At 38.1% G+C, this 19742-nt stretch overlaps 1 protein-coding gene across 9 annotated transcripts; it reads right to left on the reverse strand.

The window, feature by feature from the left end:
• Window positions 1-382: 382 nt before the first annotated feature.
• LOC131304249 (protein PIN-LIKES 3-like) lies at window positions 383-9022 on the reverse strand. Of its 9 annotated transcripts, none has more exons than XM_058331420.1 (12): window positions 8936-9022; window positions 7368-7417; window positions 6955-7147; window positions 6768-6847; window positions 6539-6663; window positions 5684-5805; window positions 4906-5112; window positions 4221-4313; window positions 3311-3411; window positions 2467-2519; window positions 2191-2376; window positions 383-742 (listed from the first exon to the last, which is right to left on the reverse strand). In XM_058331420.1, exons 3-12 carry the CDS (start codon window positions 7087-7089, stop codon window positions 618-620), a joined length of 1227 nt encoding a protein of 408 aa, XP_058187403.1. In that variant the 5' UTR covers window positions 7090-7147; window positions 7368-7417; window positions 8936-9022; the 3' UTR covers window positions 383-617. The 9 variants fall into 9 exon arrangements, with proteins under 9 accessions (XP_058187403.1, XP_058187401.1, XP_058187404.1 ...); XM_058331418.1 differs by having other exon boundaries at window positions 8729-9007; XM_058331421.1 differs by having other exon boundaries at window positions 8919-8989.
• Window positions 9023-19742: the final 10720 nt, after the last annotated feature.

Raw genomic sequence — 19742 nt, forward strand, 5'->3', positions numbered from 1 at the left:
TGTTTCGAGAGAGGTGAGCTCTTCCCGAGCTTGTTGATATTATTGAGTTGTTCCTTAATTGAGGTTACTCAAATTGATCTTTATGATAGGCATCGATAATTACACGATCGAATTACATCTATGTTTTACATTTTGAAGTATTTTGAACATGTTTTACATTTTGAAGTATTTTGAACACGCAAGTATCTTAACACTTGCACGCAAACTCACATAGTTGGACACACAAGACAACAACTCGTGTGCGTGGTGTCACAAGTTTCGTATTTGGAATTCCCTCTTTTTAACTTCTCCACCTCATCCAAACCGAACCATTTACGCCCTTACTCGTACCCATTGGAGGAAAACGGAGCAATCTAACTCCCACCATCTGTAAACAGGCGTATAGAACAAACCAAACCAAAGCCTCTGGTTCTCACATTATCTCAATAGATATACTTCAATCCATGTGAATAATGTATCCTCAATACAATCTTGAATGCTCATCTGCCACACTTGCCAAAAAAATAAGAACAAAATAGTACAGAAGAAAGGAGGTCTCAATTGATTCCTCTGACTCCACAATCTCTATGTTTGCCAGGAAGGGCAGAAGAAATAATAAAAGAATAAAGAAGATAGATTCAGGACACAAGCCACATGTAATAGGCTGTCCACAGTGTGAGGAAGAGGGAAGCCACAGCATAGTTCCATAGCATAATAACAGAACACTCACTCTCTCCAACCTCAAACAACTGAGTGATTGTACCTGCCAAGCCCAGAGGAGTTATATAGGAAACAGAAGAAACATTAAGATATAAGAAACCACCTAACACATGTGTTTAATCCTATACTAGAGTTGTGTCCGCTCGGTGCACGTGAAAAAAAATCGCGTTGGCGTTTCTTTCAGGCCTAGTGTATCCAACGGGTACAAGTTGACTCTCCTGCCAAGCCCAGAGGAGTAGCATAGGAAACAGAAGAAACAATAAGATAAGCAACCACCAAACACATTTGTTTCATCCTATACTAGAGTTGTGCTAGTTTGATGCACGGGAAAAAAAAAATTGGATTGGCGTTTTTTTCGGGCCCAGTGTATCCAACAGGTACAACACTAGTTGACTCTTCTGCCAAGCCTAGAGGAATAGCATAGGAAACAGAAGAAACAATAAGATAAGAAACCACCAAACACATTTGTTTCATCCTATACTAGAGTTGTGCCTGTTCAATGCATGGAAAAAAAAATATCGCATTGGCGTTTTTTTCCGGCCCAATGTATCCAATAGGTACAACGCTAGTTGACTCTCTTGCCAAGCCTATAGGAGTAGCATAGGAAATAGACGAAACAATAAGATAAGAAACCACCAAACACATTTGTTTCATCCTACATTAGAGTTGTGCCCATTCGATGCACAGGGAGAAAAAAATCGCATTGCCATTTTTCCCGGCCCAGTGTATCCAACGGGTACAACGCTAGTTGACTCTCTTGCCAAGCCTAGAGGAGTAGCATAGGAAACAGAAGAAACAATAAGATAAGAAACCACCAAAAACATTTGTTTCATCCTATATTTGAGATTACAAGCCATATTTTGCAGAACTTCTGTTTTTGTTTTCAGTTTTTGGTCACAAAATAAGGAAACTAGAAATAGATTACATGTTTGACGACTGTTATGTCTAGAGAATGGAAACAGTTTCCAAAAATTCCTTGAGCTTGTGGGAAAAAAGTGGTTTCACTTGTTTCTGGTAAAAGTTTTGATTATATCCTTCCTACCTCAACATCAATGGTCTCTGGCAACCTCTCCCTCCTCCATCCACCACCTCCAACGGCCCTTTCCCCACAGCAACTACCCCAACCTCCGGCGACTCCTTAACTTGTTTTCAAAATAAGTTTGTAAACACTTGCGCGCCATTTTATTTTATTTTTTTGGGTAAGTACGCCTTTTTGTTATTGTTTCCAAAGAAAAAACAAAAGCCTTTTTAATATTTCTTCTAATCAGGAAGCTGACAATGTTACAAGATAGAGCCTTAGAAAATCAAATAGAGCACCCTAGAAAGAAGGCTTTACAAGTTTACCAAATCAGTTTCCAACCCTTTGATCATAAGATTGTTGGGGAGCGTTAAACCGAAAAAGGTTACATGAGGATTAAGATCGAAGAAGTGAAAACAAGTGAGTTCTAAAAAAAGAGGTTAAAATCGAAGATGGACCTAAACTGATCATACCTATAGTCATTGCAGAAGGAAGTGCATACTGAAGCAAAAGAACAAATTGATACAATGCATCCGATCCAACTAAGCCGAAATGCCGTGCACCTTTAACAACAAGAATACCGCATAGGGGCATCGCGATATACCGGACTACATTGACCCCTATAATGACCCACAAGCCTATTCCGGATCTTTTTAAACCTGAAATTTAACCGGAAAAAGTTTCTGAAAGATTAGAGCTAATGGTCAAAGAAATAATGGAAGAAATCAAAATGGTGTATAGAAATTTACCCTTGAGAAGGTTGGCTCCTACTATCAGTGTCATAGATGGGATTGTTGCCTCCCTGTGGCAGAATCGGCAGGGCCAAGAGTATGTTTAGAAAACTGATTGGTATACATATACAGAAACTGGATCCATGAGGTGACTAATAATGGAAGAAAAAATTTCTAGAATTTCAGCTTGCTTAATATTTCATTTCAAAGGAGAGCTTGACATATAATATTGAGCCTTTTTCAAACAACTTAAATTTTTGGGACAGTCGCTAACATAACATGGTATCAGAGCTATGCATGGTTTTTAAGAAATCTTAGGTTCAAGGGTCTTCATTTACCATTGTTCCCCATTTGCATCCGCTCTTCTATTTTTTGGCTTTCTGCTTCTCCCCTACACGCATAGATGTTTTCATCTCCGCGTGCAAGACATGTTGCATTTGAGGGAATGCATTGAGCTCATTTCTTACTTAACTAAACTAGTGACTCAACAAAAACTTGGCCTTCACTCTAAAAGCTAAAAGCTAGTAGTTTTTCAATATATGGACCCCATAACACTGCATCAGATTGCAAGGGTCATATGCACTAATCAGATGAGAATAACACCTTAGGCAGGACTTACATGATATGCATACCGGAACTAGAGCTACCCACAAATTTTCAGGTGCTAAAGCGGAGCCTCTTTCCTCCCTGGAGGCCTTTCTCTGTCTTTCAGGACTCTTATTGGACGTTTCTCTCCATTTTCGGGACTCTTATTGTACCAATATTCACTTCAACGTCAGATATTATGTCCTTGATACAATGATTAGACCTAGTGCCTTTGCAATAAATAAAGGAAAGTGGAGTCTACAGCCAAGGTTCTTACCCCACCAAAGTTGCAGAACTCTCAAGAACACGAAGCGGGGCATCATCACCAATTATAAGCTTCCTTATCGGGGTGATTACTCCAACCAAAAGCCCAACTATCTGTCAATGAAAACAACACCATCAGGCTAAAGAGCAGTCACTCATTATCGCTATGCGCATTACCACCACACTACACTAGTATAGATGTGGCAGTGACATAGATGATACAATCAAGACTCAACATTTGATACAGAAAGCAAAAACAGAAGGACTTTCCTTTGATGAAATGTCTCTATCACCCATTAAGTTATACAGTTTTCTGAATTTGTAGAACCCTAGTGCAGGACCCGGGGTATAGAAAACAAAAAGCGCACTATCACACTAGACTGCTAGATTTGTGTAGTTCACCTAGTCAGGACTACATCCATGATTGGTTCAGCTGTTTCCAGTATAGATCAAGAACATGGCAGAATTACATCAGTGTGGTCAGCGTATGGTTTGTTTTGGGATATTGTGGACACAAACTTCTACATACCTCCTGGCTGCGAAGTTTTGCAAGCGGGATTACTATGCAAGACGGTCGAAGAATTACTTATGGCCGCAATAATTACTCCTAGCTGCAAATAATTACTCTTGGCCGCGAAGAATTACTTATGGCCGCAAATAATTACTCCTGGCCTCAAGAAATTACTCTTGGCCACAAAGAATTACTCCCGGCCGCAAGGAATTACTCCTAGCCGCGAAGAATTACTCTTGACCGCAAAGAATTACTCATGGCCGCAAAGAATTACTCCTGGCCGGAAAGTTTTGAAAGCGTGGCCAGGATTTTCAACTTTGGGTAAAACAGAACTTTTAGAAAGTAACATACACCCTACTCAATTAGCAAAAGATGATACAAATCCAGGCGATAAACACCAACATGATCTTACTGTTGCAATCGTTGATGGTGCAAGTAACATCTTCAAGTTGATCTTTTCTGAGAAATTCTTCATATGCTGCTGAATTTTCTTGAAAAACGGCACCTGCTAATCGATAGTTTTAAAAGGTTTACAGTAGCTCAGTAAGTAATCAGAGACCAAATTGTATATATAAACATGCCACATGAGTTGACACAGTTTTCCCTACATTCTTGTTTTCAAAGTTGGCAGCTATCCCTTTGCGCCATTTTACATCTTCTTATACGATTGGGGCACGAGACAACCAAAGTGGAACGAATAATACGACTTAACTGAATCATAAAGTGGATCATTTTGAGTACATTGAAGCCTATTAGGATTTAAAACAGCTTGATTAGATGCTATTATTCCAAGAAAATGGCTACAGAAGTTTCTCTTTTAAAGGATATATCCTTGGGTTGTGTACGCGTATGCCTGATAGCTAACACCTATCAAAATGTTTGGGAACCAAATTTTAGGCCTTTCAATATTTCAATAAGCTCTAAAGCAATGAAAATGAGAAAAAGCGAAGAGGTGTTCTTCACAAATGTACTTTGTATTTTGATTCCCATAAAAAAATTAAATCAATACAGGGAGTTAAAGTTCTTTTCCTTTATTTTCCTTTCCAGCAAATCCCATAATCAGACATGGCAGTAGGGAAAAGGGAAGAAACTCTCACTTTATCCTCGGATCCAGTGCGAGGTGATTCAGCTGCTTCGAAGTCCTCGGACCTTCGGCTACCCTTTGTAACCAATGGTTCTGTCCAGCTATCGGTGATTTCTCCAGGAGCGATAGAGTCAATTACATCGATACTCTCTTCATTTCTCTTACTTGCAGATGCCCGTATGATGTTATATACGTAAATCCAAATGTAAACAGCTCCAATCTGAATTATGGAAACAAGATATGGAAAGTAACTTAAATTTCCCCATATCGTATTTTGACTTGGTAAAGGAAATTAAGCCAAAATTCATGAGTTGTGAAGGGCTAGCCCTTTACTTTAACCAACTCAGAGCGATAGTAACGGCAGTGACATTGCCTTGAGATATTCAACCAACATATGGAGTTTGCAAGTGGAGTGGTAGCCCAGTGGTCGTCAGTGAAAACAAGCTATGGAAAGTAACTCAAATTTCCCCATATCGTAATTTGACTTGGTAAAGGAAATTAAGTCAAAATTCATGAGTTGTGAAGGGCTAGCCCTTTACTTTAGCCAACACAAAGCAATAGTAACGGCAGTAACATTGCCTTGAGAGATTCAACCAACATATGGAGTTTGCAAGTGGAGTGGTAGCCCAGTGATAGGCAGATTAGTTACCATGTACTCCCGTGCATTTGACTAGGGTTCAAACCTTACTAACTATAACTAACACTACTAACTTTTGCCGGAAAAAAAAACATTTGGAGTTCATATTAAGCATGTGTAAAGTTTCTACAGTAACAGAATGAAGAGACATTACAGCCATAGAGAGGGATGCATATGCATCTCCATTAGTAGTGCATGTAGATGAATCTCCAAATGGACTATTTGTTTCATCGCAAACTGCCGGGATGATTATGAGGAGCAGATTTCCCAGATTTCCTGTAGAAATCAAACCCTCCAAAATGAATTGTGATTGACAACTGTTTTATATCTTAAAACTAGTTTATGACATGGTAAGAAGACTGCAGGATTCAGATATTGCAATTGAAACGAAAGCGATCTAGTATGCTCGGAAAAAGTGTTTGATGATGCAATTTGCAATGCAACAGGGCCCGGGCCAGCTTAGCACACCTCAACTAAACAGATTGTTTTGGCAAAATCTATGACAGTGGTGAGCTAAAATTTGCTGCTAGAAAATAGCAGTGTCATTTTGGTGGCCATGTTTGACGGGAATTTTTGCTTCACAAATCTGTTACATCACCCAAGCAAACTGTTTGAACCGAAAAGTAGATGGGTTTAACCCAATGCTCTACATTTGAGATTGTGGCAAAATAACAGTAAACCGATAGAACAATATTATTGTTTTTTTACATTTGATCGTTGTAGCAGGCCAAAACATGACTTAGATAGCAACGGGTAGAATCAGTCCATAATTCGAATCAAGATTATATAAAGGACTGTCCTTTGTAACGAGTAACAAGTCGCCTTGCAACATAGTTTTTAAAAATGCACTGCGCTCCGGCTCTCAATCCTCGCTCTCGCAAATTTTAGTAGGCTGGGATATGTCTCAAAGACGCTTTCATGCTCACGCAAATGTTCTGGCAAACAGAAAAGTGTTTTGAAAAACTGATTCTGGGAAGAAAAAAAAAATTCAAAACAGTGTCACATTTACCTGCAGAGCAACAACCAATTACAAGGCCATGCAAATGTTTAGGAGTTCTAGTGATTTTTACAAGTATCCATCCAAGTGCTGAACCAATGATAAATGTGAGAAGGATGTTCACTGGCATGAACCACCTACGCACATGAAACCAGAAGTTAGACATCAAAAAACCAAAGCGAAATAACAGAAATCGAGTTTAAAAAGTGGGAGGAATTGAGTAGAGTTGAGATTTACTCACAGAGAAAGTATACTGCTCGATGTAACTGTATCGGCCAGATTGCTAGCAACAAGTGCAGGGGTGAACACATAGAACACCAGCTGTTCACAGTGCATAAAGTGAGCTATGCTTGTTTTCAAAAACAGGTTTCTGATACATATATGTTCTGCAAAACTGATTCTATGAATCGAAATGTTGTTTGACTTACATTGTTCAAATGGTGCCTTGCAACGGGGCCCAAAAGATTCACGCGCTCTATCGCGAGGAGTAATCCAATGGCTGTGACTATCAATGTTTTCAGTACTGGCATCAACGCGGCAACAAATAGATCGAGGAATCCCATTATGAATCTTTTCTATAGGCCTCCAAGGAGTTTGTTTTCCACTCCCGATGAAGGAAACCTGTTAAACAAGCGATTTCCGATCATGATTGGTGATTGAAAAACAGTTATCTACTCAATGATCGATCATGCAATTCCACATCAGCACATAGTGCAAATTGTTGTATATATTGTTGCAAATAAAGTCAAGGGACATGAAAATTCAAAATCCATTGATTCAAACTACGGAAATTGAATTCTATTGAAAGAAAAGAAAACAACTTTTACACATTCGGAGTTACCTGAGGAAGTTAATGTGAAGTTTGCAGAATTTCCTTCTCTTTTTCCATCTCTGCAGAAACTTGAAGAAATCAGATTCCATCAATGTGGATGTGGTTCAAAAGAAGGGACTTCGGGTTGGTGCTGCGCAGTGAGGTGCACAGCACCCCAAGCCGTCGGATGCACAATCCGACGGCTCGGAGGTGCATAGCATGGTGCTGCGCGCACCATTGCACAGCACCATCCCCCATTTCCAAAAGAAGAAATACAAATTAAGAATCAAAATAAGCTGTCATGTGGGTGGAAACAGTTCAATTTCCATGAAAGGAGTCGGCAGGATTTTGGTTCAGCAGTGACAAAAATGCATTAAGAACAATTTTATACGCAGAACACTATACAAAATGAAAATATTTATTTTGATTGAAAATTTGTCTGGCCGAATTTAATTTGTTTTGTGAGCTATATGATCTACTTGCACACACAAATTTTAGTGAACATTCATTTACTCTATTTTCGAATGAATGATATAAGTTACAGTTTAAAAAAAAATTAGTACATTTTTTGAACACAAAAGTTCGCTTGCAACCCTCAACTCCTAATAGAGCCGCCCTAAAAAGAGTCAAAATTTAAAAAGATTTAAATTTCAACTAATTAATCCGTTATGTGTGAGAGATTATTCAATGCCTTTGGGGCACTGCCACGGGGTGCCCCAGGCCCCTCCTCCACTACACAGCAATATGTATTGCATGGTATTGCTATGTGGTGGAAAAGAGTCTCAGGCACCACTGTTGAATAATTTCCCGTCATACGCACACATTGAGATTTGTTAGGATTTGAATAACCAGCCTATAATTCTTGGAATGCTATGGTTAACAGAATAACAAAAGCAGGAAAGGAAAAAACACAAAACAAAGATATACGAGGATTACGCATCGGAAGCCACACCAGTCCAGACACACAAGGATTAGTTAAGGGCTACTATCCAAATTCTCTCGAATTTCACTCTCTTATAGTATTTATCATTTTTCCAGTGTTTTCGTACCAAATTAAAGACCAAGAAAAAGGAGAGAGAGAGAGAGAGAGAGAGAGAGAGAGAGACCAAAACAGAGTACCCTGAAGTCAGCCAACGGCACAGGTATTTTCTCTTCTCTTTCAGAAAGAATGACACTAACTCAAGGATTACTGTGAGAGAGAGAGAGAGAGAGAGAGAGAGAGAGAGAGAGAGAGAGTGACCAAAACAGAGTACCCTGAAGTCAGCCAACGGCACAGGTATATTCTCTTCTCTTTCAGAAAGAATGACACTAACTCAAGGATTACTGAGAGAGAGAGAGAGAGAGAGAGAGAGAGAGAGAGAGAGAGAGAGAGAGAGAGATGTGGTTCTTACATTTCAAGCTCTTCAAAAGTGATTAGAACTGCAAATTGTTAAAGACTAAAAAGTGAACATATATGGAAGTTCAAAATGGGTTGCATTCGAGATTTGAATATGAGTCTCCTTTGGAGAAATGAATACCACAAAAAGAAGAAGAGAAGGAAAATGAAGAGAGCAACAAATAGAACTTACTCTTGAGAAGAACCTGAAACAGAACAGAACCTTACATAGGTGTGCAGAGACACAGTGAAAGTCAAAACACATGACTCAGGTGTACAGCTAGTGGCACGACTAATTATTCAGAGACCAGTTCCACCATCCATTACTAAGAGCCAATTAAAACCGGGGCAAAATTCGTATGAACTGACTCTACAATGACTGAAAGTGCCTAAACAATGGTTGATAGCGCCTAAGAGGTTTTCAAAACTAAACAAACTCAAATCCTCACCCCCAAGCCGTTGGGAAATTGATTTCAGTAAACCATTTTTAAGGAGTAAATAAAAGAGAGAGGCTTATTCACGGCAGAGCCGTGAACAAGTTTTTCGCGGAATCGTGCTATTGCAGTTGTCCGTTTTCGCAATCAATGGTTGAAATTGCTTTTCAATTTTTATCCGTCGATATTGATTTTCAATCTGGACCGCGTGATTGGTCTCCGTAAAACCATTTTCACGAAAACCTCCGTAAAAAAGATATTCTCCTTGAATAGAATTTGGCTCCTAATAGTTGCAACTCAATGTGGCATCCACTCATTGCTTCTTTTGAGAATAAGTTGTGTTTTCCCTTTTCGCGACTCTTCCTAATGAGAGTCACATGCACTCCCATATATTTGAGTCTCTCACTCACTTTTGGTAGGTTGATTTTTCATACTTTTTGTTGGGTTGGAGTCTTTTGTTGTAGTGTTGCTTCGGGAATTCCGATCAAGTAATGTCTGGAGCCTGGCGTTCAATACAAACCGTAAGCACTGTAGCAGGGGCGAAGTCTGTCTTAAGTTCAAAGTGTCATACTCTACTTGATCACTATTTGATTTCATCGATTTTCAAGTTTAACAAATAAAAATCACTCTTCAATGTCTATATATATACAAAATAAATAAACCCGTATAGCCGTATACATAGGAATTATGCTGCTACAGTCTGAAAAGCTAGATTAAGATTTTGGGTTTGAGAAAGGAGTGATTATAATAACTGCATGGCTAGTAAGTGGAACGAGGCAGGATCTTCTGTGCCGAAAATTTATGTGTCTTTATACCAAGGGATTTTTCGGCTGTTGGACTTAAAACATTAAAAAAAATCACACAATCCAACAACCAGAACCCCTCGGCACAGAGATACATGACAAGAATTTTCAGGACAAAAGAGATTTTTCGGGACGGAAGAGATCGGACCCCAAGTGGAACCCACATAATTGGAATAATCTGAGCCATAATTGGGGTTGTAAAGTGAGAGACCCTTATCACAAATTTTTCAATCATCAACTGCCAGTCCACTCCTGCATGTTTCAGCTGGGCTGCTACCATCCATTACCTCGTGTAATTTAACTTTTTCATGTACTTGGCACTTTGGCATGCCTGGCGTCGAGAGGCGGTGAGTATACGGTGTAAACACATGGTCGATCAAAACTTTCCAGTCCCCATCTAGATATTTTTTAAAAAATGGACTTAGTAGAATTCCCTAGATCCTGTACTTGCCCTTGTTTCATGAATATGCTGCTAGTTGTACACAGTATTTCCCCACCTTTTGTATTGTTTGATGGCGCATGGCCACGCCCAAAACAGATCCAGCGATGGTCCGTCAATACGGCGGGAACGAGCTTCAATTAGTTACAAATCTTAGTCGCTCCACTATGACCACCGACGCCGAATTCAATGTGGTTTTTTTATTTTAGTATTTTGTTTTTTTTTTTTTGTTCTTTTTTGCGAGATATTTTGTTTGGCTGTTTTAGTTGTACTTTATTTAATCTTGCATGTATTGATATATTAAAAAAGAAATTAGCTAGACAACTCCGACGCCGTTAATTAATCGTCTCTCCGATGTTTTTGCAGTGTGAGAATTAAGCAATAAAATCTGTTAGTTGGACGTGGGGTACCCTTGATATGGACTCCGGCCACAATAATTTGTCTCGCCCCCTCCCTCGCACAAGATACATGCACGCCTATGTGCAATCACATCTCTTTCTCTTTCTTGCACATACACTAAATACTCCATATATGGCAAGGAACGGAATTGATAGAGAAACTGGGCAGTATGGTCAATTCCTATTATTGGAACTTATTATTTGTTTATTAAGAAAAATAGGTTGATACTGTTCACCTTGCGGATGTATTTTATTATAACTGAAGTTAGATTTCGCGTACCTCGCCCCTCAACTAATCTTGGAATCTTAAAATTAATGATTGGATAATTTTTAATGTTTGGATTTCGAGAGATTCGACCTTGCGCTCTCTAAAAATTTGAAATTCACCCTGGAAATTTCAAATTGTAATAAATTAATGTGTTTAAAGTTTTAACGAATGTATCTGTAACAGCTATTCATCGGCATTCTGCACTTGCAATTTCTGACATCGTCTCGCCTTATCAATGCTCGCTAATGTATCCTTTAGCTTAGTCTCTATTTAATCACCGTGTTTTTGTTTGACTTGGATGTTTGTCGATGTATTTTGATTTTCGCTCTTTTGTGTGCATTAGGTCGCTTATTTTTCTGTTTTAGCTGCACGCATTGAATTGTGATATTGGAATTATGAGTATACTTCTTGCTCTGCCACCAAAAAGTAAATAAACCAATCATTTCATCGCACAGAATTACTCTCTCTCTCTCTCTCTCTCTCTCTCTCTCTCTCTCTCTCTCTCTCTCTCCAAAAGGAGAGAAGGTTGGTTGGGGATGTCATAGCTCATGACCACTAAAGAAGGGAAGGTAATACCAGCCAGTACTCGTCTCTCTCATTAATAAGTACAGCAAGCAATTAGCTTTTCATTCATGTCCAATTAGCTCTCCTTAGGTCTTAGGGCTCTGTTCTTTACCCATTCAATGATAGCGATGCATGAGGATTCATTTCCGTACAACAATCAACATCATAATGTGGATCTGGAGTCCTATGATCATGTCCACGAAAGATTGTTATGACTGGCTGTCCCCCTCCTCCACCCTCATGAGTAACATTTATCAGCAAAAAAGAACTTTTTTTTTCTTTATCGGCAAAAAGCAATGTTATTAATCTTTCAAATAAAGATTATTAGCATGAAAAGAACTTTTTTTTATCGGATGTCCCCGGAGGGACAACATGGAAGGACTTAAGGGGTGTTCCATTTTCTTTTAAAGTCTTCTTTTTTAAAAAGAAGGCAATTTCAAGCTCAAAAATCATGTGCTTACGCAAATAATTTTTCTATCAATATGGATCTTGTTTGATAGATCTCATTGAAATCTTTTAAACAGTTCAAAAAAAATTAAAAATTTATTTTTCATTTTCATTATATTTGAGTTTGAAATTACCCTCTTTTTGAAAAAGAAGGTTTTAAAAGAAAAGAAAAAAAGAACAATAATAGTATAGAACTGCTGTAACACACACCCCCAAAAAAAAAAAAAAGGAAAAAAGAAGACAAAAAAAATAACAAGATCTGAATTCGGTTGCTGGTAAAATAGTTTGTAATGCAGATGATAAATGTTGGCTACTGGATTTTTATGAAGTTCATTTTAATATATCCGGTAGTAATTTGAGGAAAAAACGTAGGCATTTTTATCATGTCATTCACACAAATCAACAAGTTATCGCATTTTACCATCTTGTTCACAAAAACTAATAACTTGTCAACAAAAATATTTTTCGCTACAATATCTCTATTCATAAACTCATCTATAACTTATTCTTTTTTTTTATCCGCATCGATATCTACAACTTATTCACCACCAAAAATAACTTGACATTTCTTAACAACTTATTTGCTACGTGAAACACCTAACAACTTGATTGCTATAAAAAAAAAAAACACAACTTACTCACTACCGAAAACACCCGGCCCGATGCCTATTATTGATTTTGTGTTGGTAACATTACACGAGGAAAGAAGTTTAGCAAGATCATTTACGAGTCCCTTATTTACGATTAAGACTCCCATCCGAATTACACTCGGTCTTTCTTTTCAGCTGGCCGGGCTGCTACCATCCATTACCTCCTGCAATTTAACTTTTTCATGTACTTGGCAATTTGGCATGCACGGTGTCGAGAGGCAGTCTCTCTCTATGGTGTAAACACATGGTCGATCAAAGACTTTCCAGACCCCATCAAGATGGACTTAGTAGAATTCCCAAGATCCTGTACTTGCCCTTGTTTCATGAATATGCTGCTCGTTGTACACAATATTTCCCCACCTTTTGTCTTGTTTGATGGCCACGGTGCATGGCAACGGCGAAAACAGATCCAGCGATGGTCCGTCAATCTACGGCAGGAAGCTTCAATTAGTTACAAATCTTAGTCGCTCCACTATGACCACCGACGCTGAATTCAACGTGGTTTTTTTATTTTAGTATTTTGTTTTTGTTTTGTTCTTTTTTGCGATATTTTGTTTGGTTATTTTAGTTGTACTTTATTTAAATAATCTTGTATTGATATATAAAAAAGAAATTAGACTAATCGACACCGTTAATTTAATCATCTCTCGAATGCTGTTGCAGTGTGAGAAGCAATAAAATCTGTTAGCTGGACGTGGGGTACCTTTGATATGGACTTCGGCTACAATAATTTGTCTCGCCCCCTCCCTCGCACATGATACACACCGATGTGCAATCATATCTCTTTCTCTTTCTTGCACATACACGCGTTATGTGCAGTCATATTTCAATCGTCCTTTTCGATAATTAAGCATTTAAAATCGGCTACAATTGTGAAACCGCCCTGGAAAGTTCAAAAACTAAGACCTTGCATGTTCGACAAAATAATCCAGGGTGAATTATTTAGCCGAACGAGGCCACTACAGCTAGAGAAGCTGGATTCTTCTACTACCAATGGGGACGCGTGTTTTGTTTGGTGTCTCACTTTTCCTTCCTCAACGACCAAAGTGTTTGGTGTTTTTCTCGTTCTCTAACTACTCCATATATGGCAAGGATCGGAATTGATAGAGAAATTGGGCAGTACGGTCAATTCCTATTATTGGAACTTATTTATTTTTTACGGAGTATTAAGAAAAATAGGTTGATACGGTTCAACTTTCAGATATATTTTGTTACTATATATAACTGAAGTCAGATTTCGCGTACCTCGCCCCTCAACTAATCTTGGAATCTTAAAATTAATGATCGGGTAATTTCTAATGTTTGGATTTCGAGAGATTCGACCTTTCGCTCTCTATAAAATTTGAAAATTCCCCCTAGAAATTTCAAATTGTAATATTAATGTTTTTAAAGTTTTAACAAATGTATGTAACAGCTATTCATCGGCATTCTGCATGTGCAATTTCTGACATCGTCTCTCCTTATCAATGCTCGCTAATGTATCTTTTAGCTTAATCTCTGTTTAATCACCGTGTTTCCTTTTGACTTGGATGTATGTTGATGTATTTTGATTTTTGCTCTCTTGTTCGCATTAGGTCGCTTATTTTTCGGTATTAGCTGCACACATTGAATTGTGATATTGCTATTATGAATATACTTCTCGCTCAGCCACCACAAATGAATACTCCTAAAAACCCATCAGGCATCAGCCAAAAGGAGAGAATATACCTCTCTCTCTCTCTCTCTCTCTCTCTCTCTCTCTCTCTCTCTCTCTCTCTCTCTCTCTCTCTCTCTCTCTCTCGTGCTTTTTGCAGTCCAAAAGGAGAGAATGTTAGTTGGGGATGTCATGGCTCATAACCACTAAAGAAAGGGAAGGTAATGCCAGCCAATACTCGTCGCTCTCATTAGTTAGTAGGAGTAATTAGCTTTTCGTAATCATGTCCTTAATTAGCTCTTCTTTGGTCTCTCTACGAAGCTAAGTGCTCTCAGCTCTGTCTGTTTCAGCATTGGACGGTCCGGATTAAAAATAATCTATTACCGTTAATAGATTGTTTTTAATCTGGATCATCCAAAATACTTTTGGACGGCCAAGATTGAACTCCGTAAATACTTCTTTACAACTGCTCTGTAAACAAGATTTTCATAAGGATTCATTTCCGTACAACAATCAACAAGATTGTGTGGGTCTGAAGTCCCTATGATCACGTCCATGGAGGGTTGTTATGCCTAATCGTCCCCCCCCCCTCCCCCCCACCCTCATGAGTAGCGCACATACACAAAAAGTACATGGAATACACATCTGTACTTTTTGGGGGGAAGGTAACATTTATCGGCAAAAAATAACTTTTTTTTTCTTTATCGGCAAAAAGCAATGTTATTAATCTTTGAAAGAAATATTATGGAAACTGATTTTCGCGCAGCAATAACGTGAAGTTACTAATAACTTCATGAACAAGATAAAGCGCCATCAATAAAAAGTGAAATGCAAAAATCAAAATCCAAAGATTATTTTAGCATGAAAAGAACCTCTCTTTTTTTACGAATGTCCCCAAAGGGACAACAGGAAAAGAACTTTTAATCGGCAAGAAACATGAATCCGGTTATCTTTTTCGGTAGAAGATAGAGCTTGACTTCAAAATATAAAGAAGAATAAAACTACAGAAACACACACCCCCCCCCCCCCCCCCCCCAAAAAAAAAAAAAGGGAAAATTAAGACGCAGAAAAATTAAAAAGATCGAAAGATCTGAATTTTTCCAAAAAAAAAGATCTGAATTCGGTTTTTGCTGGCAAAATGGTTTGTAATGCAGATGATAAATGTTGGCTACTGTATTTTTATGAAGTTCGTACTGATATTTGGTATGCCTATTATTGATTTCGTGTCGGTAACATTACACAATCTCAAAATCAATTGGCAATGAGTGGAGAGGTCCCAAATATTATTAAGTGATCACCCATTTCACTCCCAAGCAATGTGGAAATCTATTCCTTAACATCTCCTCTCACGTGCAGCCGCGTTTGAGGCCTGTCACGTTTGACTACTTTTGGGTCCTATTATTGTGCAGTCTTTTTGCTAGTCTGTCATCGTGGGGTGTAGATTTTAAATATTTTTAAAATGAGCCACACTCTGATATCATGTAGAAACTTTATGTCCATCTCAAAATCAATTGGCAATGAGTGGAGAGGTCCCAAATATTATTAAATGATCACTCATCATACTCTCAAACAACGTGGAACTCTATTTCTTTAATAGGAAAGAAGTTTAGCAAGATCATTTACGAGTCTCTTATTTACGATTAAGACTCTCATCCGAAAAAGAAGTTTAGCAAGATCATTTACTGAGTCCCTTATTTACGATTAAGACTCTCATCTGAATTATTGTCTTTCTTTTCCGCTCTCATACTTTCTTGTCTCTCAATCGTGTCAAGGAAGTTTAGGGAGTTATTCTACAAAACTCCGGTCGTTGCGCTAGAATGAATTAAGTCTTGACACGTTACACGTGTACAAATAAAATGACAATAAAAAATATGATATATATAGGACATGATAAATTTATTTACACCCATTTTTGGCCAAAATTAGAAAAAGAATAGATGAATGGTCTTGGAGGTAATTTCAAGCTTTGAGAAGCCTTATAATCGGTCACCTACAAAATTGGGTCAATTTGAATGCAAAAGAGCAAATTGAGTTTGCAAAGACTAGGGACAAACTAATGCCCAAAATATCACTTTCATAAATTTGGGCCCAAAACTGGCCAAAGTCTTGGGTCGACCCACTAGATCTGAGCATTTTATCCAGGCCTAAGCAAGTTTTTAGAAATAATAAGGCCTTCTAGTAAGTCTAAATCAATTAAAGCCTGAATTTTTCTCCAGACTTGGGCTCACAAGGCTTACAAAGGATGGAGGCCTATGATTCACCTCAAGTTCAGGTCCAAGTGATGAATGAACCTGCTTCTTAAAACGTTGCATATGGCCTTCAGTTGGCAGGAAAAGGCCTTAAGCTGCTCACAAGCCACTCGAAGGCCTAGAATGTTCTTACTTAGCAAGTCTAGGTAAGTTGCTTGCAAGCAGCTCAAGGCCTGAGTCTCTACTATCCTTCAGCATAAAGCAGGGCTCGGGACACATGGTAGCCATGCATGGAGACATGCCAAGCAGCTCACAAACAACTTAGGCCTGTCGAAACAGCTCAAAGGCCTAAAAGTTTCTCTCTAACAACACACAAGCAACTCAAACAGGCCTGCACAAGCTGCTTACAAGCAACTCAGTCAAGCCTGCAGAAGCAGTTCAATCAGGTTTGATCACTAAAGACATTTAAAATAGCAAGTGGACCCTCAAAAGAGGCTCAAGAGCCAATGAAATGACTGAAAGGCCTGATAAAATTTTGGCCTTTAATCTTGGTGGGCTCAAGATCTTCTATCCAGGCATTCAAGCAACTCAAAAAGCCTTGAGATTCTGCACAGCCAAAATTTCTTTTGCCCTTTTACAAGCTTTTTATGCAGGAAATGAGAGTTTTTTTCAGGCCTCAGCTAATTTCTTGGAGTGAGGAGTAAGGCTTGGATAGGTAACAATCACTCATTGGAGGAAGTAAAAGTAGCTCAAAGCCTGAAACTTCTGCCTATAAATACCAAAGTTGAAGACCTTGGCAAATGTCCACAGCTTATCCAAATTACATTTCAATTATTTTTACATTTCCAGCAAATGTCTTTATCTTTCATCAAACTAGCCATGCCTAGTTTGATGTTTTATTTCCTTGTAACCAGACTTTGTTAAACCCTTAATGAAATTCATTTAATTCTGTTTTAGGCCTTGTTCTATTTTTCTTTCCATTTTCTAACAATGGTTAGGAAAATTTTAAGTCTTTTTTGTTAAGGCAAACCACGAACTATCTCACGGTTTTACCCTTAGGCCGTGCACTTTTGTTCTATTAGAAGTCAAATTGAGACTTTCAGGTCTTGATACAAATTTGGATAGCAATCCAATCCTAACACGCTCACGATTCCAAGCCGATTTGGTTTGACACTTTTTTGTGGAAAACAAGATTCAAGTCCTATTATTCAAACAACAAGACTCAAGACGTACAGGAATTGGGGGAAGCAAAATTCTTTGCCCAATAGTTCTTCACAACTTTCTTACCGGGGGCTGGATTTATACCATGAATATGTTACAGCCATTTTTGTACTAATTCATGTGTTTGGTCGAACTGTTTTTATTGGGGTGTCGATGAAATAAAAATTGGAACCGCAGATAAATTTATAAATGTTTCTCGTATCAAATATGATACTCACACAACAATTCAAACACAACACTAAACAAAAACTCTCACATGCATGTAGTCTCCATGCACACTATTATATATGGGCTCCACATATATGTGAGGGATTGTGTAAGTTGTTGTGTTTGGATCATTGTATGAGTAGTATTGTTGTTCTCGTATATAAATGGAGTACATTTTGTCATTAAGGAAACCAGCTGTGTCATTGAAACTTACCCAAGGAATGGTAGCCGTCCTTTTAATCAGGGTTGGCCCAAGGGCAAGGCCAAAGAGGCCACCGCCTTAGGCCTCCATATTTTGTGTCAAAATGGGACACCCCTTCCTAGATAAGTATATATATTTTTTGTGCACAACTATAATACAAACTTTTTTTGTGGTTCAGCAGTAAAGTGTTTGCTCTTCAACAGAAGATGCCTGAGTTCAAATCCTAATAAGATACTTTTTTGAAGTGTCTGTTTGCAAAAAAAACTGAATATTATAGCAATTGCACAAGCCATTAAGATCAAAATATTTATCATGTTGAATAGTATGAACAAAATGATATATAGAGAAAAGTATTTCTATTTATTATTTTTAAATTAAAAAATTTATGTAGGGCCCTACTCCACAATTTGTTCTAGGGCATTCAAATACCTTGAGCCGGCCCTGCTTTTAATGCCCATGGTAGTAGTATTTATGTGAGATTTTTACCACCACTAGGTACAGAAAATAAAAATTAATTCCCACCAGGTTACCTCCAATTAATGAAACACTAAAACCTTATGAAAATGCTTAAAACCCTAAATCTTAAAAGTGTTTAAACCCTAGAGTACCAAACAATTGAAAATAACACGCTTTTCCAAAAAGGTCACTCATTTTGAAACGAATGGAGTACTTTCATGACTAGGGCTGTAAACAAACCGAGCAGCTCATGAGCTCGGTTCAAGCTCGAATTTTTTGCTCGTTTAATAAATGAGCCGAGTTCAATTCAACTTGTTCGGCAAAAGCATAGCTCATTAAGAGTGGCTCGGCTCGATTAAAGAGATTTGTTTAGTAAAAAACTAAACTCGGCTCGTTAAGGACTCGGCTCATTAAGCCTCGAGCCAAGCTCGAGCTCAAATTTTTAACTCGCTTAGTATATGAGCTGAGCTTAATAAAACTCGACTCATTTATAGCCCACATGACACTCTCTCTCCCTCTCTCAATCTCTCTCTCTTCCTCGTGAAATCTCCCATCTACAGAAGCAAATTATAGCGAATGCATAATTGTACCCAAAAACAGAATCTAGTAAATAAATTAAAGCTGACGTCAAGGCATGTGACCATTATTGCATTATATTATATGAGATCTAATCAGAGACATTTGTCAAATATGTGTCACCTCTGTCGTCTATTCCAATTAAGCCTACATACCATTCACATTAATTGTATAACTTGTGAGAATTTATGCGAAGACCATTTCCTTCATCTCATGATATATACTCCATATGGATACTGATAAAATCAAAACTCCAACACATAATGCCAAATACATTTACCGGCAATTTTGGGGCTATTACTAGCAATAATTTAATGTCACTAGAGCAAAAAATTTGGCATAGCGACCACGTTCATCTATATCAGGGCTATAGCTTAAGTCTCACTGCATGCTTTGAACTCCATAGAATATATTTGGCTTCACCGACTGACGATGAAAACTTGAACCAAAGCATTGAGCGAGAAAATCGTAGTATTTATCCATTAAACCAACCATGCATGGTATAGTTTTGCATTTTGATTCTTTGAAAAGAAGGTAACAAAT

This window comes from Rhododendron vialii, chromosome 10a (genome assembly GCF_030253575.1).
Source record: "Rhododendron vialii isolate Sample 1 chromosome 10a, ASM3025357v1".
Classification (NCBI taxonomy): Eukaryota; Viridiplantae; Streptophyta; class Magnoliopsida; order Ericales; family Ericaceae; genus Rhododendron; species Rhododendron vialii.